Source organism: Strix uralensis, chromosome 14 (genome assembly GCF_047716275.1).
Source record: "Strix uralensis isolate ZFMK-TIS-50842 chromosome 14, bStrUra1, whole genome shotgun sequence".
Classification (NCBI taxonomy): domain Eukaryota; kingdom Metazoa; phylum Chordata; class Aves; order Strigiformes; family Strigidae; genus Strix; species Strix uralensis.
In genome coordinates, this window is record NC_133985.1 from 6281514 (window position 1) to 6307014 (window position 25501).

Below are 25501 nucleotides of genomic sequence, written 5' to 3' on the forward strand. Positions count from 1 at the left end.
AATGGTGCCCTGTCAAGAAGGTGGCAGTTAGACTGGTTTGGCATGACTTTTTTTCCTGACAATTTCAGTTTAAAGTTTCTTGGCATTTGAAAGATACGTACTTGCAAGCATGGTCAAAGGATTTTTCTTGAAGTTCAGTTTAGCTGGCTGACTTATGAAAGATTTCTCCATTCCCTCTGTCTTAAAAAAAAAAAAAAAAAAAAAGGAAAAAGTGTGTACTTTACAGCCTTTGCAATGCTTCAACCATTTTCTGTCATAACCTACAATGAATTGTGTCAGGTTTTATTAATTTAATGATTAATCTTAGTACAACCTAAGTTGTTCTTTCTTCAGGTTAGCCAGAGTTTTTCATATTTGATCTTTATATTATCTACTGCGAAAAAATTGCTAAGCTTCCAATAACAAAACATAATATAACCAAAGACCAGATTGGAAGACTTTGAACAAGACAACCTCTTCCAAGGAGATAATTTGTTCCAAGTGTGGGGAAGAGTTTCTCACAGCTGCAAGTTGTGGTAAACCATAGCAACTCCCACAGCCTTCCAGTCTTAATCGTTCCACTGCCACAGTCATGCTGTCCATTTCATAAATAAATGTCCACTAGTTTTGTTACACCAGTGCTCTTTATGACAACCTTTATCACAACCTGAAGCAGTTTGGCTTCATGCAAACAAAAGTAACTGCCTCAGCAGCTGTAATCCAGCTTGCTGGAGGAGGGCTGTAGTCAAAATACTGACTGGCAAACAAACTGATTAAAAATGAATACAGGTATCCTGATGGAAAAGTGATGTTTGCAAGGGAGGATACTGCGAAGGACATAAAGTGTGATTTAGGCTAGAAGTGGGGGACTGGATTGTCTTCAACACATAATGGCAGATGCTTAAAAATACTTTATAAGCAGACTTAAGATGTAACATGGTGTGAACTGTTCACAGTATTGAAATGAAGGAAATTTGAGTTGCTGGAACAAAGGGTGTTGTGGAGACTCTGAAAATGGAGGCTGGGTACGCTACATCAATTCCTAGACCATAGCTGTTTTGTAACAGGAAAAGCTGAAATTTTACTTTTATACATATATCGTGATTATATGCAAAAATGTGATTTGTGAGAACGCTTCAGTATCTACTGCCTCTCTCCAACTGAGCTTTACAGATCCTGTTGAGAATATCATATGTATCTTGAGAATATAATATGTAACATTTTGCTCACAATAAGCACTAACTAGGAAGCAATTTTAATTTAAAGCCAGCTACGGTTTTGCTGTTTATAATAGTTCACAATGACTAAGTGTACAGTTTATATGAATGAGAGATTAAAAATAATAATAATGAAGAAGCATTAATGAAAGGATTGCTTTTCATTACATCACACGCTCAGCACAAATGAACACATCCTGAAATAGGTTTTACTGGCTTAACTACCTATTTCAGTTTCTGAGTGGCACTTGAAGTGATATCTAAAAATAAGTATGATGTGTGTTTGTAAAAGCAGCTCAGCTTAGATCTTCCACAAATTTGCACATCTTTTGATTTTTAAAGTGACTTCAGTGCATAGGACACTAACAGGACTGATTAAAAGAGTTATAGCTATCTGCACAAGAAATACAGATTAGATCTAGAAAAAATATCTGCACTCTTGGCCTTCCAGTGTCTATGCATATGCAAACCAGTTAGGATTGACTGGAATTTTGGAGGTCTGATTTTCCTCAAAAATAACAAGTATTTAATTTCCCAGCTATATGAGTAACACAATTTACGATCTTTTAAGATCACTATCTTACTTCAGTGCATATGCTTGACGTGGGCCCCCTTCTGCCCTGCATCGTTGTTTACCATGTGTCTCCTATCCACATCCTTTTTCTTGCCATCCCAGTCCACCACATCTCATGACTTGATTTTTGGTCATTAGCTTGCTCCCCTATCATTCCTAGTATATTTATTTTTCTGATTTTTTTTTTTTTTAAACTATGGAACATAACATATCTATTCTCTACTGAAGACTTGATGACAATCTATAGCAAGCTTACAGGTGTCTTGAGTAAGAACCTATTGCTTAAATACTACTATTTCTACTTCTTTATTGTCCTTACTCTGCTGCTCTCTGTAAATGATTCAAAGTCATTACTGAGGCAAAACTAGTTTTTGAGCTCTCATGAGTTGTTCCCACACATGGCAGAAAGAAGAAAAGCTTGTTTTGTAGTAATCTAGCTAAAAGAAGATTAAAGGTGGCATTTCTTTGTAATACCTCCCAGATATATTTCCCTCAAAGACACATGTAGAAAAGACAGAAAGGAGAGATGCTGTGATGGTTTTAACTTACAGTTCCTGTTTTGTGATGCAGAATTGTCTTCTGAGTATCTGGTTGGCCTCAGTGTGGAAGTGTAGCAATTTACTTTTAAATCTTCAGAATGGGAAGTGGGGAATCTCCTTTATTCAGGACAAAATTGTGTTTTGTGTATGGACTGACAATATCAGTAGTAGAATTATAAACATGGAATATTTTTTGAAGGCTGGAGGATTGGGAGAAATGAGAGTTAAATTAAAAACAGCATGACACTTGGGTTTAAAGCATAACACCGTGAAGGCCCAGGAGGGTCACCAACCAGTAATTTCTCTTGTTATGCCTGATCTGCTGTAGTCTCACCATCTGTTGTTTAGGTCTAAACTGTTCAAAGCCAGACTGTACTTTTCCTGAAATACTGATTTATCTTTTAAACGAATATCTTCCTTCAGCATTCCCACACAGAACTAAAACATTTGCAGGGAGGCAGACAGACCTGTTTCTGCCCTACCTAAATTGAATAACATAATAGAAAAAAAATAACTACTTTCAGCGTCGCAACTGTCGACATGTATGTAATTTCTATGCTGCAGTAAAATTCGTATTGACTTCAGTTTTAGGTTTGTCCCTCTATGCCTTGCTGTAACTGGTGGTGGAGGAAAGGGAGTCCCAAAGACTGGATGGGCTAAAACAAGTTCGAGGGCAGTCATCAATACTTTGCAAACTTGGACATATATTGGGCCCGTTTTGATTTGCCTTGAAGAAGTCAGCACTACAGATACACAGTAAATCAACTACAGAACTATGCATGCTGAACAAGAGCAGAAAAATTAATCCTACAGGTAAAACCACAATAAAAGTACTTGTCTTTTCACTTAATTTTACACTATGGAACTGACATTATGATCTCATTTTAAGTAAAGCCACTGCCTTAGACAATAAGCCTCACAAACCTGTTTGTAAATACAATTCATGACCTGTTTCTCTTCTTTAGTCCTGGTTTTGGGTAAAGGTCCCTTCTGGTACTATTGGAAAAAAAGCTTTCAGAGCTAAAGATAGCACGTCCTTTATGTTGCTACATCTAGAATGTCAACCATACCAGGTAAAAAGCCCAACAAATGACCAACCAGCAACAACAAAAAAATTACCAAAAAAATGCATCCCAAACCTAGCAGAAAACCCCCTTGAGTTTTACCACAGAATGAAATTGCCACTTGCTTTCTAGCAGTGTACCTTGTTGCATGGGCTCCACACATCTTAGATATATAATGATTCAAATGACTCCTTTTTCATAGCAGTGAAGATAGGTTTGAAATGCCTCATGCAACAAATTATTATTTTGATTAAGCCCTAGATTATCCTGGCCTGTCTGATAACTTCTACCAAAGGGTTAATTTTTACAGTAAATATGGGCTTTTAATCAGAAGGTTTCTACAGCTCCCCCGCCCTGACTTCTGACAGAAGCTTTATGGGGTTTACTAGCTGCCTCCTCCTGCATGCAGGGTAAGGCCATAAGCCACTTTGATCTGCACAGGAAGCAAAGCCACTCTGCAGAAAGGATGCGACTTCACAGTTCTCTATTCTTGTCCTGTCCTCTAGTGACAATCAATTCCTTACGGCTTGCTGTGTAGCAAAATTGACACCTGACCAACACTAATCTCAAAATTCATAGCAGAAAGACAGCCTTCTCTCTAGTGAAGGCAAACTTACACTGTGAGAGCCTGTCAAACTTTCAAAAACTGGCTTTCCAGGAATGGTCACATTCATTTGACTCAGTTTCCTCTGTACCAGATGAGCCGTATCAAGAAAAACTGTGACTGCCAGTAAGTCTTTAATTTAAATTTCATTATCAAACTCACTAGCTGTGACTGGAAAAGGTAACTGGAAGCATTATCTTTTATGTTTAAAAATGCAATTTGGGGATGCTATGTGTAGTATAAATTATGCTTCAAATTTAATGAAAGACCTGAAGCAACTTTTCAGAAAAGTATGAGAAACACAGAACCTTCTATGACCTTTATCTCTTTATATTGTTTGGGAGATCCCAGAGAGAGTATCTCCTAGATTAGAGTAACATGCCTGAAGAGGCTTACCCTCCCCTCACTACTGGGAAGTGGCACAAAGAAGTCACTGATGGTGGCAAGACCCTGGAGGAAGGCACACGGAGCAAGCATTGCTGAGCGTGGATACGCTGGCAGCAGGCCGTGCAAGTGTCATGCAGCTCTCCTGAAACAGTTCCCCTGTAGATGGTTTGGGCAAGCTCAGGTTTCTGCTTTACTTGTTCACTGGGCTCTGAGCTATGCCTAGTCAACAGTCTGTTTATAGATCTGAACTTTAGCTTTGACTGGAACTTCACCTTGCTTTGCCTCTAGGTGGTTTAGACAAATTAACTTTCTCCTGCGCGGGCTGGTTTCCCAAACCCAGCACTATCTCCCTAGAGCTTTCTGTGCTGCAGCACTGCAGTGCCCTAAGGCAGGGTTAGGCCATTTGTTTACATATAAACATGTGGCACACTCCACCTGTACAAGTGTTTGGTTTTGCATAGCTAACAGATAACACGGTTGTAAATTTTATTGCTAAATATTATGAACATAGATTTATGATTTTTTTCCCCCCAAGAACTGTGGGCCTGATTCTGATCTCACTTTTACCAATTTTAGGTGGATATAGCAGGAACCTGTAACTTACACATGCATGAAATTAGGGTAAAACTCTAAAACCGGTTTGCTTTTCAATAGCACTAATATTACTTGTGGTTTTTGTTTAACATAATACAAACAATTCTTGAAAAAATTATTAGGTCATTTTTCAGCAAGATGCAAACATAAATGATTAAAATAATATATTTATTTCCATAATTTTCCATTCATTGCCTTATTTTATATTCATACTGCATAACGAATGTGACATTTTTCTGACAGTGTTACGACAATGACTATTTCTGCTTTTCTCTATTCTGTACATTACTGGGTTGTGTCTTTTCCCTGAAAATGTCTCTAAATGACTATTAACAGATATTTTTCCCCATTGTTCTTCCTTCTGCACATTCAGAATGGATCACCACAGAGAGCTGCTATTGCTGCATGGATCCTTCTAGACATTGTCTCAAACTGCCCAGGATTTTACAAAGCAATTTCAGTACTGTCACATCATACTTGAAACAGAATATCTAAAATAGGTAATTGTGTTTTCTTATTCATAGCATTAACATTTTGTACCATTTACATAATTTCTTAAGTTCCTGTAAAATGAAATAAATCATACACTAGAAGCTCTGGTTTTTTTGGAAGGATACTCAAAAGTCTTGGGGGAATAATTTGAACTACTTATTCATAGAAAAAACATGTCTGTTTTAACATAAAATTTGTTGATTTAGTTGCTCCAAAAATACCAGTGAAAACTTGAATTTGAATGTCTTTGTAGGCTTCCTACAGGAAGAAAAAAGCATATGCAGACAAAAGGAAAACGAAAGTTTATGAGACACATTTGCATTTGATTTTCACCTTAAATTGCACAAGAATCAGAATCATTACTGCACTGCTGAGTTTTCTTTCCTTCCTGAGTGGCTTTCAAATTTTGTTTCCAGTTTAGCTGCAAAAGCTACCAGCAGTATTGCAGTTGCAGTGGTGTGCAAGGGTTTGCTTTTCTGTTTGTATCTCTGGACACTATAAACCCCCCTTTTCATACCTGTTTCCTTTACATGAACAGTACATACAGGGATGGGATATCATGTGCTTCTTTGCATGCTATTATGAGTAGAAGGTCAGAGGCTTTAAGACCTACAATAATTTCAATTCAGATATGCCTTCTGAAGAATCTATTTCAAGAAAGGAAACAAAAAGTAAAACTGAACACAACAAATATTAACTTCATAATGGTTTTAGTTTGTTCAGTCAATATTAAACTGATAAAACTAATCTAAACAGAAGTAAATTATTTCAGAACAATTCTGTACAGATTTATAAAGAGATTTTCATGATGAAAATAATGCATAACTAAGAGTGCTTATTTTTGCATGCTTCACTAATTTTCTACATTCTAAGATCATTAATATGCACGATCATATCTTTTTGTGCTTGGATTCTTAGGTTTCATGTGCTGTTTATGTTTGGAGTGGTATAAAAGGTTATTTTATTTTAATGTACAGTGTCTTCACTTGTTATTACTTCTGTGATGTTCTATTGCAGAAGTGCTACAAATTGCATGGTAACAGAATTGATGCCATCATGAACTGTATGCCATAGACACTGGGAAACTGCAAATGCAGCTGTGTTTATATCACCAGTGGAAAATCTCTTGTGCATCATCAACATGTGAGGAATGTCCTAACAGGGTTCAGCTATTCCACAGCTCTTCTGCTTTTATCTTACAACTATCATGTGAAACATGTCAAGGACTATTTTTCCTGCAAAGTGCACCTGTTATACCACGGCAGGTGTAGGGTGCACGAGTTTACCAGCACTAAGCAGAAGTAACTGCAGAATGATCTGTGCTGTTTAAGTTCTGGTCCATTATAAGGGTGCTTTCTAACTAAATAATGACAGATGCAGAAGGTCAAAGAGAAGACAGCTCCTGATGAGTCTAAAAATCTGTATAATGAGGTTATACAGATGATGAGGTTAAAATATATATACATGTTTTGCAAATCAAAGTTGATGTTGTAATTCTTTAAAGAGCCATCATAATTCAGTTTAAGTAGATCTGCTCACTGGAAACAGATGTTAACTCCTTTCTGTGGAAAAGGTAAGGAGGGATTATTGTTTCTTTAGGGGGGCTGCACCAAGGAGATAATTACATGCTGTAAGGTATAATCACACAGCTAGAATAAGGAGTCCAGGGCAAAGTGGGACGATGATGTTTCTACTAGTACCTTTGACTGCAGTATAGGGAACTGCATTGTGTTACAATTTTAACCAAGCACATAACAACGCGGGTATGCCACGTCGTTCTTGTCCTCTCTGTGACTGTCAGCTGTCATGGTAACAACATTGCTATACGGACTAAAGGGGAAGGGATTTCAGAGTCTCTTAAATGGGAGAAATAAACAGGCAGGGCTTGGGGGATATGTTTTGGGATAACGGGGTTCCACCATCAGAAATGCACGTGGCAATTTTGAAATCTCAAGATTTCTAGAACAGCCTTGGTAATTGGGAAAGCCATTGAGAATTGCTCTTACTTTTAGATTGTTGGTCTGCAAACCATTTAGACACTGGGTTCATACTCATGTTAAAAGGCTTAAATGAATGAATGAGTGTTGAATTTTTCAGAAGAATGATATTGTATAAGTGAACATATACCCACTATTAAGCAGAATCCATAGCATTAGTGAACTGGGTTTTGTGATATCTTTTGAAATGGAGATAATCCCTCAGAGAAGTGTTAGTCAAATCACAGCATGCCTTTGCCTTTCCTAGAAGGAACACTTATTGCTCAGAATGACTGCCAGCATTATGTGTCAGATTTAGACATCTCAGATGTAAATGTCTTTCAGTCTCATTTCTGCTCAACATACATGTTGAGTCAAATCACGAGTGAAGCAGAAATAGTACTTTAATACTAGCAGATCATTCTCTTGCGATCCTGCTACTCACAGCGATACCCTATAAACCCTGAGGGACCACACTATTATGTACTGCTAATAGAAAGTTAATCTGACCCAGAATTATTCTAATTCTGAGAAATTTGGAACAAAATCTCACTCCTCTTAAGTTCTTTATTATATCAAGTTGAACGCTACTATGAGGCGCAATGATTCCTACAACTCAGGCTGATGACTCAAAAACCTTAATCTTCTGCTGTTAATGACCTCAAATCTTTCTAGACAGTAAGCAGCAGAAAAATGATGGATTTTGCTATACTTTCCCAAGCTGCTCTACTGAACAGACACCAGAAGCCCAATCTGGGCCTTTAAAAAGACACCCATAGCATGAGAAAAAAACCTTGTAAATTCTCACATTAAATTTCAAACTTCATTCACGCAGACTGTGACAACTTACTGCCTCACCTCAGGCATGTCCATGCATTCAAAACCTCGGTTTTCAAATCAACAAAATGCAAGTAAATGCATCATTTTCAGGAAATGGATATTTTACAGGGAAGCCTAATGAAGACAATTTTAGAAAGCATCTTCCTTCCTTTGGAAGCAAAACATACACTGGACACAAAGGAAAATATCAGGCTGCATTTAATACATACAAAATTACTGTCTGTCACATATTAGCAGTGTTCAAATGTAAGTGTAAAGCAGACAAAGCACCAAATTTGTAAAGCCAATCCATGTAATCACGTAATTGCTGTGAGAGATTAATTGTTCTCACTGCAGTTTTACCAGGCAAATGGACTTTTGTGGATTCCTTTACCTTAATTGATCCGTGCTGCCAAGTTCAGGCCATCTCTCGCTTCAGTCCCCTTCAATACAAGCCAGGCAGGTTCCTCTAGACAAAGAAATACAAGTAATTTTGTAAGATATTGATGAAAAGCTTGTGTATCTGAGCAAAAGACCAGACTGTTAGGCTTTATTAAATGGACTTTGTTTTTTCACAGTATGGGGAAAACTGATTCAGTCTTCCCCTCAGTTACTGGCATTTGTTTACTCACTGGTTCAAACTGATTCCATAAGCTTTTAAACGTGGGTGAGACAGAGAGGATACATAAAGCATCTCTTTCTTCTGTTGTGGTCAGGATGACCAAGTTGACCAATTTCTAATGAAAGATTTCATAGGAATATTTGTTCTGCTTAGCAGCTAGCTACCTGCACGAACGAGGAAACCTACTGAACTGTCACCACAGACTTCTGTTAGGGCATTGTATGAGCATGGTGAATGGTTATAATGGTTTCATGATGTCTTCTGCCTACTCTCTGCTAAGAAAGTACAGACTGACAATAGATTTCAACAGTGAATAGTGGCTTTTTTAGTGTTTCAAAATGAAATGGACTAAAAACTGGAACTTCTGGCAGATTTTTCAGTTCATGATCTACAAATTACTTCTATGCCTTAACTGTGAGCAAATTTGGAAAAAGTAGTCCAAAACCTCTGTGATGAAAACCTGTTTGGTTTTCAGGTGTGTTTTCTTTTTAGAGTAATGTAAAGAAGAAGGATTTTTCTTTTCAACTGTGGAAGTAAATGAAATGTGTTATTGACTGAAGAGGGTGACTTCAGTTAGGTGCTGTAGTTACTGCAGTGGACTCGATCTGGAGACACATCTGAGACCCATTAGAACTGGAATCCATAGAATTACTACAGCAGGAGCAGACATACTCCACCTAGATTTAATCTACAACAAATATCAGTTAGCAAAATACTACAGGTTCCTAGGCTGTAGAACTCTACAGAAACTCTAGAAAACAGAATTGGATGCCAGTGTATTTCACTGTGTGGAGTACAAGCAGACACATTCACTTTAGTTCACAAGTCTACCTTAAATTTGAACTGCAGTTTCAGCTACCCTGGGAGATAATAACCAGCAGTTGGCAAAAGTCTGCTTCCAGGAGTAACTTTTCACCAACCTAATGCAGTTTCATAAGCAATCTTTAGAACTGGGCTGTTTCATTATTTGTATTTAATTACACATGTATTTAATTTTCATTTTTAATTTGTGCATGGCTCATTTTCTCTTTCCTATCAATGTAATTATCTCTTAAAAATAACTGCCAAGTTATTCTTATTCCTTTTCAGTCCACACGTGCATCTACAGTAATGGTTAAAGCTTGCAACAGACCCAGAGGACAGAGTGAATCTAGAGTATAAGATGTTCTGATACCAGGTATGAACCCTGATTCAGTGTAAATCATGCTCCTTTGTTCATCAGCTTTGGGAAAAAGCAGCGAGCAAGGAGGACCATGTTGAAAGTTATATAACGCAGCCTGCCTCCCTCCCCCCAACACACCTATTTTTAAAACTTCCGAGAATTTTAAAAGCTTAGAATTTTAATATATTCTTTCTTGGAATATATGATGAAAACATACCATAGAGCAGTTTAGCTAAAGACAGAATTTGCCTGGAATTATGTGAGACCATGGATGAAGGCTTTGTGACAGAAGCCTTGGTGGCAATGTTACTTTAAGGAGTTTCTGAGTTATTTCCCAGCCCCTGCCTATTCAGTCTCACCCTTGCTCCTGCCATTAAATCCTCCAGCTTATTATAGGAATGTGTGAAGCAGTAAACAGAGACAAGGTAAAATACATACCACTCTTGATTCTTCTTTTGGATTGTTTTTTTTCCTTACCAGGCAAACATCGAATTCAACAAGCACAACTTGGAGACAGTATACCAGGGCTTAAAACTTATTTTTCATAGAACTTCAGGAGTTAGGTTAGCACTTGCTTAACTGCTTTACCTGATATGATTCAAATCCATCCTGTACATATTTGCAGAATTCTTTGCACATAGTGCACAAACCTGTGTGTTTTGTACATACAACTGTCCACTGAAATCTAATATCAAACCTTTTTATAAATTTTAGGCGAAAAAATGTCCTTTCCAAATATAATCTGCAACCCCAAACTACTTAGCAGATGAATGATCTCAATAAATATATTGTAACATGTAGTACTAAAGCAGACAGATTTACTGTTGGATCACACAGATAAGAATAATGACACCCAACCACCCAAGGGACTCTGAAAGTCATGCAGAAACCACTGTAATATTAATGTTCACAAATTACAGGAGGTGGTTAATATTTCTGCTGTGACTCATGTCTAAAACAAAAACTTGGAAAATTCTCAAGTTGCAGACTTTTTGTTTGCTCATTGGTGCTGTAAATTCACACTCCGGGGTTTAGGTCAGCCCCTTCTCTGTCATGTTTGTTGGTGTTATTCCCCCTCTAAGCAGTTTATTTGGGATAACAAGCCACTCCAGCCATCACCTGTCCCACATGGCAACAAGGAAATAACAGCAGTATTAAAAGATTAATTTGACCGCAACTGATGGCTTCTGTTTCACTCACGTTCCAGAATTTTCATGTTTCTATCACTGCATTTCTAACTTTGCTTTTGTTTAAGTAGACCTGACCTATGCTATCCACAGCCTGCTTGACTGCTTCATTTTCATATTATCAGTTATCATCAACAGGTTTTTCCACAGCTATGACCTTATTTTTCCCCTTCTGCGCAGGGTTAGGAATGTTAAATACACTTCGATAGAGAGGGGAAAAAAAAAAGTCCTGATTGAGAGTAGTCTGAGGGCTTTCAACCCTTAAGGGCTACATTACTAACTTGCCAGGGGATAAAAGACCATACCCTTTGCATATTTATTTGCATAAATACTAACATCAAAAGTTGCACAAATTTACAATATTTCCTTTAAATAACATTCTATACGAAAACCAGAAATAACATATTGCAAGCAAACCTGCAGGTGACTTATACACTGTCCTATCCTTGATTGTGGGAAGAAGATTACAGGTTATCATGCTCTTTGGTTGCATCCATTTTATACCAAAGTGATTTAAAAATACTGAAGGATACAGATGGTATACCAGGAGAACAATGACTGCTCTGCATGTTTGCTTACCACGTATCTACTTAAGGTGCATGGAGACAGGATTAGATAAATCCACATTTGAAGAGTATCTTGCTCCATAACTAGACAGAGTTAGCTCATATTTGCCACTTCCAAACAGAACAGATGATTTTGTGGTCCTGGAAAAATGTCCAGGTTTTGTAAGCTTTGCATTTTTCCTTAGAACAAATCTGGGATCAATAAAACTTAATGCTTAGACGAAATAAGAAGTGAACATCACCTGTTTACTAATGAGGCCATATGTGAGATGACACACGAGTTAAATTAGTCTTGGTACAGAACACCTTTTAGTGCTGTAACTCTGTATTCTGTCTATCACGGTACTGTGAATGGAGACAGCTTTCAGTGCAAAGTGAGATACTTTTTCAGAGAAACAATTAAATAGGCATGCTAGTCCTAGCGAAGAACCTGGGATTTTAGAACACACAAGACTAACCCTGTAGCAACACAGTAAGTTTTCTACAGGTGACAAGAAAAGTGTCAGATGAATTTTGCTCTAAAGTTTTCCTGTTATAGAAAGAGAGAGAGATTAAATATTTGATGGAAATTAGTAAGGACCATGTAGCATCCCAGAAGTTGGTAGTTTTTGATATTTGCATTTGCATGCAGGACACATGTTTGTCCATCATCTTTAAGTGGTATTCAGTGCTCGTAATGAGACATATGTCTCCTTTAGCGTGCAGATTTCTGTTGTCAACCTAATAGAATTGCACAGGAATGAACCCAATAAAGTTAAATGAAAAATAATGCTAATTTTAGCACTCATTACAGTAGGTCTATTCAATTTAACTCAAAGTAAGATCTGTGATAAAGCCAGTTTATTAGTATTAACTCATCCTGTAAAATTTTGTAGTTAAGATATTTTCTATTAAATTATGTAATATCATGTGAACAAAAACCCTAAAAACCTCACCTTTGTGGAAATGTTACCTGTTTCACTGCAGTCGGGAAATCCTTACGCAAGTTCAGGGGTTAAAGAAGTTTGAGCATCCCAAAGACACCCCCAATCTGCCCAAGGAACACTTATTTCGAATGCCAAAATTGAAGGGCAGGTCCAGGAGACCTGAGCTAAATAGGGCTGTCCACAGTTGTGGCAGGCCTGGGGCAGGGAAGGCTCTCAGAACACCCTCACTGCAGCTGAGGCCACACTGTCCCCTACAAAGCAACAGCCAGGGAGACCGAGTAACTATCAAACCCCACATCCTTTCTTCTTCCACTCAAGAAATGTGCTAAACTTTTTCTTTTTTAAACAAATAAAAGACCTATAATTACAGGTCTGCCCACTTGTGATACAGTGAAATGCAGATATGTCTTATGGGCGTGATAGTTTAAGTCGAGTTAGATGATGGTATTGTCAGCATTAAATAACCAGGTTCCCAGTTGACAAGGAAAAAAAGATAGCCCCCCACCTTCTTTGAACTTCTTGCATTCTGAGCATTCTTTCCATAAATCATTTAATAGCTGCCCTATTCATAGGAAAATGTATTGCTGAAGCTAAACAGTGAGGGGGTTTTTTCCCTCCACTCCCATTGGAGGGAAGCATAATAAATTAAGCCTGATTTGCATGCAAGTTTGCATACACAAAACTCTTGTCATGAACTAGCAAACAATAAGCTGCTCATGTCAGAACACATTGTTCAAACAACAGTGTAAAAGAGCTACTGAGCTGTAAGGCACATCGGTATTACCCTCGTGCTCTGTGTTACTGATACTTTGCCACAACAAATCTATACCCCTACAAAGGCAACAAAAAGAAACTCAGCAGCTTTGTATCTCTCCTTGTGCTGCAGTCCAAATAACCTCCATTGCTTTGTGGGACATCCTGAGGAGAGGGAAATTCTGAGTCCTAGATGAACCTCTATGCAGAATGTGTAAGCATAAAGAGCTTTCCCTAATGACACAAACGTTACCCCTCTCTTTCAGTGTGCTGCCTGGAAGCATACATCAGTTCATTTACTGGGCAGCGTATAATTAGCTACTATCTGTGTCATGTTGCCATGAAACTTTTGGCATTACAATGTTGAGCAGACTGCTTCTGCAATTGGTGGCTTTGCAGGACTAAAAGCATGTTACGAGTCCAGCTGGGCGTGCTGATATCAGAGGTCACCTAGACACAATTTCAAACACAGAGAAAAACTCTCCTGACGTGGCGTGTGGTTACATCAGAGCTTCTGACAGCTCTTCATGGGAAGGACGGGCATGCCAAGGTTTAGCGCTGCTTACCTCTGGGAACTACACATGCAGAGCTTGTTGTGAACACCTGCTTAGTGCCTGCTTACCTTGATTATCTCCTGGAATCTGTCAGAGGAACAGAAGCAAGGGGAACTAATTACTGTAACTCATCACTAGTAACTAGGAGGCAGCAGGAGAGATTTTTGGCTGTAAAGGACTGAATGAGAGCAGTAGTAACAGTTCGGGACAGTTACCTAACAAAGCATGCTTAACATTTGAAGAATATTGCCAACAGTCTTTGTCACATAGTGAAAGCACATTTATAAAAATTTAAAAAGACATTAGGTGCAGAGGGCTTCTGTCATCCTATGGTTAGGGTGCTCCCTTCAGATTGCCTCTGGCACATTTAGAAATGAAGGACCACTTCCAACATTAAGAAATTGTGCAGCAGACAGACTTCACTATTTGTTTTGGCAATCATTTCCATTTAAAACGCACTCAGCTTACACTGCATAAGCTATTTCTTTTCCTATGAGCCAAATGGATGCATACAGAATTTCCTAGCCTCCTGGTTCTATGACTGTATGGACAGAGGTAGCTGGTTTTGCACTGCCTCCTGTGCTTTCCCTTTTGAGTTTTGGCTCTGGTGGCTGTGTGAATGTGCTGCCCTAACTGCAGGTCTGATCTGCTTCAGTCTACTATGGCAATTCTACATACCCACAGTATTATTTAAATCACTCACGTTCCCCGCTGAACTACAGTTGCACCTGGTATGAAATGGACATTTAAGAGGTGAAGCAATGCCGTGTTACATTTTAAGGACATGATGTTAATAGGCGTAGCTCCTAAACTTGAATTTGGAAACCTATGCAGGGAGCTAGAATACTGTTAGGTAAATTAACATATGGCAAAGACAGTATGGGCAATTCAAAAAGATCACAAACTCTTAAACTGGGACCAGAATGATTAGGAGCTCAGTTATATGTATCCTAGTAGTTTAGGACTGTATCACTACCTGCTCACACTCATCTTTTTGACTCAGAGAAGAATATATACCTGTCATACCTCCTTTTCCATGGTTGTCAGAGATGTGGTTCCATGGGAATTACAAGTAACCTGGGTATGTCTGTTCTAGCATAAATGTTATAATTGTGCAGCATAGAAAGCACTCATTTCCTAAGCACCACCTAAGAGCCTATGTACTCACAACTGCTTTATTGCTTTGAGTTAAGAGAGGCAGGTTAGCAACTGTCATCTACCCTAGGCTAAACCTGAGACTTAGAATCAACAGTAAGAGAATGAGAACAATTAGAGGGATAGATGAGAGACAGATACAAATAATTTCAGAAAAAATGTAAGGATTGTGGCATGAACCAAAAAGATGCTGGTCTAATTTAGCATGTCCTCAACAATTTTAATTTTTTTCCTGGCATGTTTATATTTACTCATGTGCTAGTCTTAAAAATTGACTCAGGCTTATGCTATTCAGCTGTTCTGTTGATTGCTCCAATGATGATAATAGGTTAAAAAAATGGGGTTTCTTAAGGGGATGAAAGATCAGATCAACTCTGGCTTGATTTTTGTGCTGCCAATTTAAATCAAAGCAGTCAGATGGCCTGCTTGATTCATGGGCATGCTAAGAATATCAGATGCCTGTCAGCTGGAGACGTGAAACTGTAAACTAAAAAGCTGGTGGCTGTACAATTGCTGTAGCAAGAAAAGAAAAAGGAAGAGCAAAAGAAGTAGAAAATAAGATCTTATTAATGTAAAACAGGATTATGCATATGCTCTGCTGCACACACCCACACCCTACACGTGCTTTAGAGATCTGTAAATATTCTTTAGCTCTCCATTCATTTAGTTTCTGCTACTACAAATAGAAAATTTAAGTATCCGACTTCCGCATACCATTTCCAATACTAGATTTTTAGTAAGGACTTGGCAGGCAAGAGGTTAAATTTTTGCTCATCTGCTGGCCATTTCTGCCAAAAGACAGCGCTTGTCCCTCTGAGCAGAGAAAAATTTCAGTGAGTGGGGAAAGATTTTAGAGTGGTATATACAAATACCACTGTGAAAAAAAAAAAAAAATCAGGAAAACCAATCCATCTGTTAATTACTGCCTTAGGTCCCAATCCAGCAACTACTGTGTGCTTACAGAGGCCTTTGAAGCCCAAGAGCATTAAGAGGGGCTCTGACACCCGCACGGCCATGGTGTCCTTTGCAGGGTGAGATGCATCAGTCAGCCAGTGTTGGCTCAAACAGGCACCAAGCTGAGCTTCAGTTTCAACAGAGGGGAGCTGGGGTTCTTGGTACTTTGCAAGACCGCTCCATGAGAGAAAATTGTATAAGGAATCTTTGTCAAAGGAACAATTAACAGTTTTTTAACAATTAAATAGAAAATGAGTAGCATGCAGGTTAGAAATTAGAATTAGCTACTTCTAGAGCTGGCTTGACTCGCCACCTTGCTTCTTAAAGAGCAATAGATATCATATGCTGCACAAGGCTGAAAACATTGTTTGTTGCACAGAGATTTGGAGAGGAGTGCTTTTAGGATTTAAAACGAATCAAAACCAAGCTGAGGTAAAGCATAATTTGTATTGCAATTTAGCCAACAGAAGACATGCAAAAATTAGTTCTAGAGAGGTATTCTAAAAATTAATTTGGACAGGATATCAGCAGCCAGTATATTGTGCAAGTCACTCAGGAAGGGTTGTTTGGGTAGATGAAAGTCCTTACCACCTTACAACTAGATCCACAACGTAAATAAGAAAAGCTTGAGTGTCTTTCTGTCCAGGTACTGACAGCCCTGCAGGTTTCTAGCACACGACAAGTACCAGCTGAGATGCACTTAACAGCAATACCTCCAGGACCACAGCAACACAGATTCTTGCAGTTGTCAGCACTTAAAGCAGGGAAAGCTAGAGGTTACCAGAAGTGTACAGCACGCTCTTGGTTCATACTTTACAGATCCTGAGGTGTGGGTACTTGGGCAAAAAATCACATCGGTCTGGGTCAGCTGTTTCTAAGATCCCTTGTAAGGGTCGCTGTAAAGTGCCATAAACTGGCAATGTTATGAATTGGCAAACCTACTGGGAAGAAGTTCTTTATTTTCCTCACCTGGGAATGTTTTCACATGAAGCAACAAAGAAACTATTGACACTACTGAACAGTGAAGAATTTCATAATATATCCCATCATGAGAGAAAGGTTAGTGCATTGTAATTCAGAATGTATCTGGCAAAGTCCCCATTGCTATTTACTGGAGAAGTAAATACTGGCAGGACTGGAATGGGATTTTCCTTTACAGATACCCGCACCACACCTCTTGGTGTCTTGAACAAGGAGTAACATTTAAGCTCTCATCAGTTTATCACCTGGAAGGTCAGGTATTTCAGAATCTCACTGTTAAATACAAATCTCTAAGGCTCATGGTCTAGCTTTCCACTTCTTCCACTTGGAAAGAATATTACAGTGTTACATGTTTGCTTTATAAGACAGGTATGAATGAAACTTAAGGTATTTGCAAACTCTTTTTATGATATTTTGTACAGTCCTGCAGTTTCTTTTTTAGTATTTTTTCATACATGATCAAAGAATTAAGAAGGTCATACTGCATTTGGCAAACTAGGTAAACAATAATTAGACATTTATATTGTTAATTGTTTACCGAGTATTGAAAGTGTGTTCATCACTGCATCAAGAGGCCGCAGCATTTTAGATTTTTTTGGTGTGTCATTTAGAAATCTCCTACTGTTTACAGAAAGCAGCCATGGTTTGCAATAGCCACACCAAATTTTTCCTCTCTCTTACAAAATGGTTTCACGGGGCAGCGTGTGCTGGCTGTCACTTGCCACTGATGAAATGGGGAAGGTTCTGTCCCGCAGACCTGCAGTCTGTCACAAAGTGTGATGCATCTGCATGCTGAAGTGTCTCATCATAATCACCCCAAAACTGATTCAGCACAAACTATTTAGGTTAACATTAGCAAGTCTTAGTAAGATTTTTCTTGAGCCTGGTTCACTCTGAGTCAAAGTAAAGAAATGATTACTTAAGCATTTGTGCAGGTAGTTAGGATGCGAAAGGCACTAACCACCTAGAGGATGGGGTGATGAGTGATGGAAACTTCACAAGCAGCCAGAACAGTGAAGCAGCAGCTTCAAAGTGAATATTAAACCCTGCATTTGTAACTAGGCAAACCATTACCATTAATAAAGTAAATACCAGCACAGAATGATCTTTGACTACTTTGCCTAATCCAGTAAAAAGCTCCACAAGAAGCCTGGCCCTTAAAATAAATATGAAGCACAGGGTAAATTGCCATGCAGACTAATTGCATTTCCTGCATATTGACTGTGACAAGAGATTTAGCAAATCTTACTGTTAACAGCTCTCCATTGTATCCTCATCATTAGCGCAAGCTTTGCATCTAATGTTGCTCCCCTGTACTCTTCTCCTAAGCTCTCTGCAATTATCTGATCAATGAACTAGCTTGGGTTTGGCAGATGAGTGAGCCTTACATTTATGTTACCTTGTCGTGGCTTCATTTTACTTAAACCTAGTGGGTTTTTTCATTTGGTTGGGGTATTTTTGTAAATAAGGATTGTTGATTACAAAACATTTTGTTCACAGCGTAACAGGTTTAACAAAATTTCTTGAGCTGTAGAGGGCGCTCTACCCGGACTGCTGGGGCATGAAGGACCCTGCAAGCTCCACGTTCTCAGGTAAAGCAGCACCTGCAGGACTCAGGGTTTGCAGCTGATCCCATGACTACATGGAACAACCCTGAGGCTGTGGTACAAGGGATCCCGGACTGCCCAGATCTCTGCTGTGAAGCCCCAAATCGCTAACATGCTTTGGGTTTCAACACCCACCCTGGTAGTAGAGCCAGGGCTGAAGTCACAGACTCTGCTGCTGTGGACCCAGGACATGGAACCAGGAAACTGTGAGATAAGAACCCCGGGAAGGTGTTTCTAATGAGGTCAGCAACAGTGAAGCTGCCCCAGGGATTCAGCAGCAGTTTACCTCAGACATATGTAGGAACTCATTACTCATCATTAGCCAAGACACACTGCCTGCCAGTGAAGCCTTCTAATATTTGCAGTTTTGCTATGGCAGAAAAAAATCAAGTAGTAACCTATTCTGACCACTTCAGGGCTGGATGTTTTTGTGGCAAGATGGGAACAGCCTTTAAGCATTAATTAGACATTTAAACCAGGAACAAATAGTTGCAGAGTCATGGAACACAGCATCCACAGTGGTATGTGAAGATAGCTGCATCTCAACACAAAACACACTCTAAGAATGAAATAATCAATCAAAAATCTTTACAGACAAAACTACTCAGAGTTCTCGTGGCCCAAATTCTCTTTTCAACAGCATTAGTCAGCAAATATGCTTGTAAATCAGACTATAGGTCTGTAAAGATCAGCAATGTTTTAAGTATATTTTACTTACAGGTCTTAGTTGAATAGCTTAATAGCATACTTTAAAACAACAAAAAAAGCCAAAAAGCCACCCCTAAAAAACAGATGCTTTTCCCTCCAAAAGCCATATATTTACTATATTGGTAAAGTACACGAATAGGAGCATTACCTTTGACAGAGCAGTGCTGCTGCCCATGTAAGAATAGCAGTTAAGTTTCCCTCCAGGTGCTAGACAGTAGCTCCAGGAACGTACTGATATGGCTGCTTAACAAAACCAATTCTCTCTGAAAAACACAAAAATACAGATGAAGAAGAGTGCTCCTAATTTGTTTTGTTACAAAGTAGTTCTGTTTTGGGGAGAAACAGGATTACACCACATGCAATCATCTTTCCACTTCTTGAACAGCAGCTTCATCAACAGAGCTGGTGTGTCAAGCGAGCTGAATGGTTTCAGGGGAGCTGGTTCATCTCTGTGGTTGGGAAACCCACTGGAAAACTTACCTTTGTCCGTCAAGAACTGGCATTTTGGCAGCACTCCCTCATTATGCATAAGCCAAAAGTGGTATTCGGCTGACAGCATCTGGGAAGCAACGAGGCACAAACTCTTACCCTTTTGCATACCTGTAGGGATTTCCTTTTATTATTTGGGGCTGGGAATGAGGAGAGTCAAACAAAATGCTGAGTGACAAAGTTGAGTTGCTTTTTACTGTCTGCAGTTCTTTAGCAATATCACTCTTCTTAGCATAATTTGCACCTTATTTTTCCCCACACTTTTGCTCTGTAAATAATGGAACATCTCCCATCTCATCACTAAAGAAATCAATTTCCTCTCAGTTTTGTGAACCATAGGAACCACAGGAACTAGATTTCTGGGCAATTTGTTGTGTGTCTGCTGAATCCAAGACATAACAGCACTGACTGAATGCATTTCTCAGTTGTCACAGGAGCAAGTCTCTCTGTAAGAAATGCTGTCAGCCGCTGAGTTGCAGGGCATATCGTGGCCCACCTACTGGGCTGAGATTCTTGGAAGGGCTGTAAAATCCTGAGGGCAGGAGTTACAGCTCAGGCCTCAGCAAGTGCCTGACTTCAGAGAAACATACAGTCATGGCAGAAGGACACTACCAGAAGGTCATTTTATTTTTTTCTCAAGCAACAATGTTAGCAGTATTGGTTGGTTTCAATTCCCAAGTGAGAACTAATCATAGTGGGTACAAAACTATAGTCAGGGCAGCCTTGACAGTGAACAAGTTCAAACATAAAAAATAAAATAATAAATAAGAATGCAGAAAAGACTGCAGTCATATTGGCCAGTTGGCACATGAAAATATAGTCTGGTTTCTGAAATTTTAAATTATTGGCAACACTCAACTCCAGCAGGGAAACTCTAAGGATGATTTTTATTTAGTGATAGTATTTTGCATAATAGCAGCCAATTATATTCCTCAGGCATGCAAATTTTGATTGCCTAGACATATGCTACCTCAGTCTCTGACCTTCTGTGACTATTATACTGCTCCTTCCTCAGGCAAATTGCTCCAGTCAAACTATTAAGGAGATTTTTAAAGGCATAAGTAGTATAGTACACACACACTGGTACACACTCTTCTACACAAATGCTTTATTAAAAATGCTTCTGGGGTGGCCCATAACAAAACTATACCCACGTAGAGTTAAAAAAACCAATCAAGACAAAATGTTATCTAGTACAATGCATTAGTATGTTTCCTATCATTCCAAAAGTCTGGTCAGCACCCAGATGTGAACAGTTAAACTTCCCATCTATGAATGCTGCAGTTTGCTATTCAGTTTGAGATATTACTCTACATAAATGTGGAACTTGATTCAAGTCTTGGTTTGAAAAAACTTCATACATATTTTGAAATTTGTTTGTGGCTACAGTAGACTGTAGGAAAAATAAGCAGCCTTTCTAATATTTATACAAGGACAAACAGCACAGACTTTTACAAAATGGAAAAAAAATACAGTACAGTGACTTTTTACAATATCTGCAACCGATACTTTGAAAGATCCAGCCTTTGGACCTGAAACTCAGAGACAGTTAAACTTTCTACCTCCCCTTTCTTCTTCCCTCTCCCCCCTCAAAATTCTTACTCAGTAGAAATGATTAATGCAGAAGATACAAAAAAAGGTGTTTTCTTCTTAGAAAACACATGTATTAAATAGATATATACATTCAGGACAGATCCTGTTTTCCTTATGTGAATAGATTTGCATGTGTAAGGAAAAAATTGACCCTGTAATTAGAATTGAGCACATTAAGATCCAACTGCACCAGCAGAAGACAATTCCATTATATTTGTTATGCCTCCCTTCAGTTTCAAAGTGCCCATGGTGATGGTAGTTTGCTTCACAGCCACATTCCCCTTGGGGTTGAAAGGGGATCAAAATTTAGACAATGTATGCACTAGTAGGAGAGAAAAACAAAGACAGCACGCACCATCCAAGTGTTGGTTGTGACTCACTATACAGTAGTTCTTATAAGAGATCCTTCAGTGCCTCCTGAGAGCTTTGGCCAAATAAGAACTTCCTAAGCATGTCTAGTACAGGCAGCCTATATCAGCAAGAGAGGATATTTAGAGATATAACCACATTTCTATTAGCACTTTTAAAGCACAGCAATATTAGTACCATGCCAAAAAAGCTTCATGCCTAAGGCAAACAGTAACCTCTCAAGGATGTCTGTAGAGGACCATGGTTGGCAACAGTACAAGCACAGTGTCTCAGGAGAACTCTTCATTACTCTTGCTGTTATGATCCCTAATTTTTTATGTGAAGCTGCTGAATGTGGAGTGTTTGTGATTTGAATAAGCATAATGGGTAACAAGTTTGTGGCTGTCAGAAGGGAAGATGCAGTGTGGGTCCCAGAGTCAACCCGCTAACACTAATCATCTGCCCACAGATCATTTCTCTCATGAATAGCTCTATACTTTGGTGTCTTCGCATCCTTCATTTAAACCTCTGTTCCTTCCCTGGAATACAGTGTGTTGTTTGTGCTGATACTGCTGTAAAAATGGGTGTTAAACTGGTTGAGCACAGAGTTGCTGTAGCCAAGGTGACTAGAAGGCACAGAATTAGACCACTCTCCCCCACCATGACTGGGGATATTTGAGAGCGGAGAGTAGGAGTTAAAGCCCACCATATTCTGTCCCATTTTGTCAATGGGTTCAGTGTTGAGTCCCAAGGGCACAGAGCGGCTCCCTGAGTTAGAGCCGTTCATGTACGCAGTCATACTGGAGAGGAAGTTACTGAGGCACGGGCTACTGGAAGATGGAGGTGGAGATCCTTTCTCAGGTGAATTGTCAGTCCCAGGTGATGAGTTTTCCAAGATATCCTGATGCTCTACAGCTTTGGGGCTGCCAGTCAGGGCACTATCTTGTGATTTCTCAGATACAAGTGTGGCAGCACTAGCCCCAGTATCAGACTTCCTTTTCCTCTTCCTGCGAAAGTTTCCGTTGTCAAACATCTTTTCACAGTTTGGGTCCAAAGTCCAGTAATTCCCTTTTCCTGTCAAAGGGGACAAAAGCACATTTTTAGTTTAAAAATATGCACACAGTCAGAAAAGAGCAGTTATCTAGGGCTTTACAATGTTTCACTCGTTTCACAGAAATGGAATAATTGCATCAGCAAAAAAAAAAATGTATTTTTTAATCACACAAAAGCAGATGTCTGTTGAATTCAGAAAAAAGTGTAAAGTTTTGGGCTGTATCCTTTAGTCCTGACCATTCACACAAGTAAAACTACAAGTGGAGCCACTGGGAGGGCTTTTTGTTTTGTTTTCTTGGTGAGGGAAGGTGGTTTTCAGTATATAGCTGGTCCTCTGAATTTATAGCAGAGAGTAATAAAATCCCATACGAGGCTGCTCCTCCAGATTCAGTGGGGTAGGATAGTCTTCTAACGAGACAGAACCAGATTTCTGGCCCTCTGTGGCAGCATAATTGAATGTCTTTTAAATGTTCCCAATGGTTCTCAGCAGCTATTGATAGAAAACAATAAATAAAAGAAAAATCTGACAGCACATCAGCCAAGGGGTAGGAAACAGCAGAGGTGTGATTCCAAGCAAAACGCTATTTGAAACAAACAATAAAAGCAGCTTGCTCTCCTCTTGAGAATTACTGCTGACTCCCTAAAGCTACCGTATTTCTTTGACAAACCTGGGTTTGCCTTATCCCCTTTCCATTAATGCCCAGTTAAGTTTGACGTAATTCTTATGCATTACACAAACGGGTTTTGAATGTGCCTCGCAGGGTTAGACTGCTCCTGTGCTTGCTGAGCCTCATGCTCAGCAGCACGTTGTTCAGTTCCCAGAAAGACCCAGAGCAGTAGAGAATCCCCCTCCCTGCAGAGATTTAATAGCACCTGATTCATACCTCAACTATGCATAGGTGCCTTCTAGTATTGTAGAAAACAGAAGAGCTACTATGTGTATGTCCTGTATCTAGGCTAGTATGCCTCTTGACAATATGTTAGGCATTATTAAATTAATCAGGTTTAATTAGAAGGGAAGGGAAAGCAGGGGAGAGAGCTATACCTGGATCATCTTCATCTCGGGGCACCTTCTTGAAGCAGTCGTTGAGAGACAAGTTGTGCCGTATGGAGTTCTGCCAGCCAGCTTTGCTTTTGTTATAGAAGGGGAAGTTGTCAGCTACATACTGGTAGATCTGACTGAGAGTCAGCCTCTTTTCGGGTGCTCCATGGATAGCCATGGCTATAAGTGCAGAGTAGGAGTAAGGTGGTCTAACCAACTTCATCAGCTCTTCTTGGGACGGGAGAGGAAGCCAGCCAAGGTCAGTTCCTCCCAAGCCGTGCATGTTAGGCAGGAGCTGCCTTTGCATCCCGTAAGACTGAGGAATGAAGGGACTGGCATTGGATCCTGGGAGATATGGTGGTGGGGTAATGGAAGGTCCATTTAGCCAGAGGTAAGGATTGGGAGCGGCGTTGTAATCCGTCGTCTCAAAGGTACTAGGTCGCTGTGGACTAGGGATATTCTGCGGATGGAAAAAGTTCTCATAGTAGATACTCATCTCTGGAGGTTCTTGACCGATATTTGGAAACTGTGGGCTGCAGCGCGGTGGAGAGTGCGTTTGTGGATCGAAGGAGCTCATGCTCTAGCCCAGGCAGCTGGTAAGTTCCGACAGAGCTGCGGGAGTGCTCCTTGCTGAGACAGGTGCATCACCTGTGCCCTGCCCCACCTACTTATGCACCTGCAAAGGGCTCAGCTGGTGCTGCGGGCTCCACCCCACAGCCCTGAGTGGCTGCAGATGAGGACGATATCCTTTTTGGAATGCTGGCAGTCCCAGCCAGTCATTGATGTCACATCAACCAAACGTGAGAGTTACAACTGTTTATCTTCTGAAATGAATGAAGGAATTTTCCACTAATGTGATGCACATAAAGAAAGCCTAAGGTGCCTCAAAGTTAAAACGCCTCATCAGAGATCCTCCTCTTTCTGCCTTTCACAATGAAGCCTTAGCATTTAGTATTTCTTTTTTAAGAAAAGCCATTTTGTGCTGCTGCTAGTAACACCTCAGAATGCAAAAGCCATTGTCACTCATCAATGAAACAGTAGGCATATATATACTTAAAAAAAAAAAAAAAAAGAAAAAATGAAAAGGTCAGACCTCCTTTTCTTTCTGTAATTTTAATTGCAGAGTTGCTTGTACTTCCCCCTAGGCAATCACAGTACTACAGGCAAATTCTGTAGCTGGTTACTCACGTGAGTAATCTTACTGATATAAATGGAACTACTCCCTAAAGTAAGGATTAATCTTGTGAGAAAAAAATTTCAAGCTTAATGATCAAACATTTCTTTAGCGCTTAAACTGGTGAACTGATATGGGAAATCATTATTTGCTGCTTCCTCTTTGCTGCAGGATTGGTGCAGAGAGCTCATAAAAACTCTTAGCAGAATTTCCAAACAGGAAAGAGGCAGCGTTCAGCACAGTTCCTTTCAGCTAAGTTCCAATAGCTTCATTTGTATCTAAACAGACAAACGTTGATTCCCTAAAATTAAGTAGTAAGGAAAACCTCTAGCCCTTTTATGACTTGAAAAATAGTGCCTTGCGTAGCACCCTGCACCTCTGC

General features: G+C 39.4%; 1 protein-coding gene across 1 annotated transcript; it reads right to left on the reverse strand.

Moving 5' to 3' along the window:
* Positions 1-21002: 21002 nt before the first annotated feature.
* FOXI1 (forkhead box I1) lies at positions 21003-24565 on the reverse strand. Its single transcript, XM_074883484.1, has 2 exons — positions 23949-24565; positions 21003-22924 (listed from the first exon to the last, which is right to left on the reverse strand). Exons 1-2 carry the CDS (start codon positions 24520-24522, stop codon positions 22371-22373), a joined length of 1128 nt encoding a protein of 375 aa, XP_074739585.1. The 5' UTR covers positions 24523-24565; the 3' UTR covers positions 21003-22370.
* Positions 24566-25501: the final 936 nt, after the last annotated feature.

Coding starts and splice junctions, on each gene's coding strand:
- FOXI1 (XM_074883484.1), bottom strand. CDS start 24,522: ATGAGCTCCTTCGATCCACAAACGCACTCTCCACCGCGCTGCAGCCCA. Junction 22,925..23,948: donor CCGAGATGAAGATGATCCAG/GTATAGCTCTCT, acceptor CCCCTTTGACAG/GAAAAGGGAATTACTGGACT.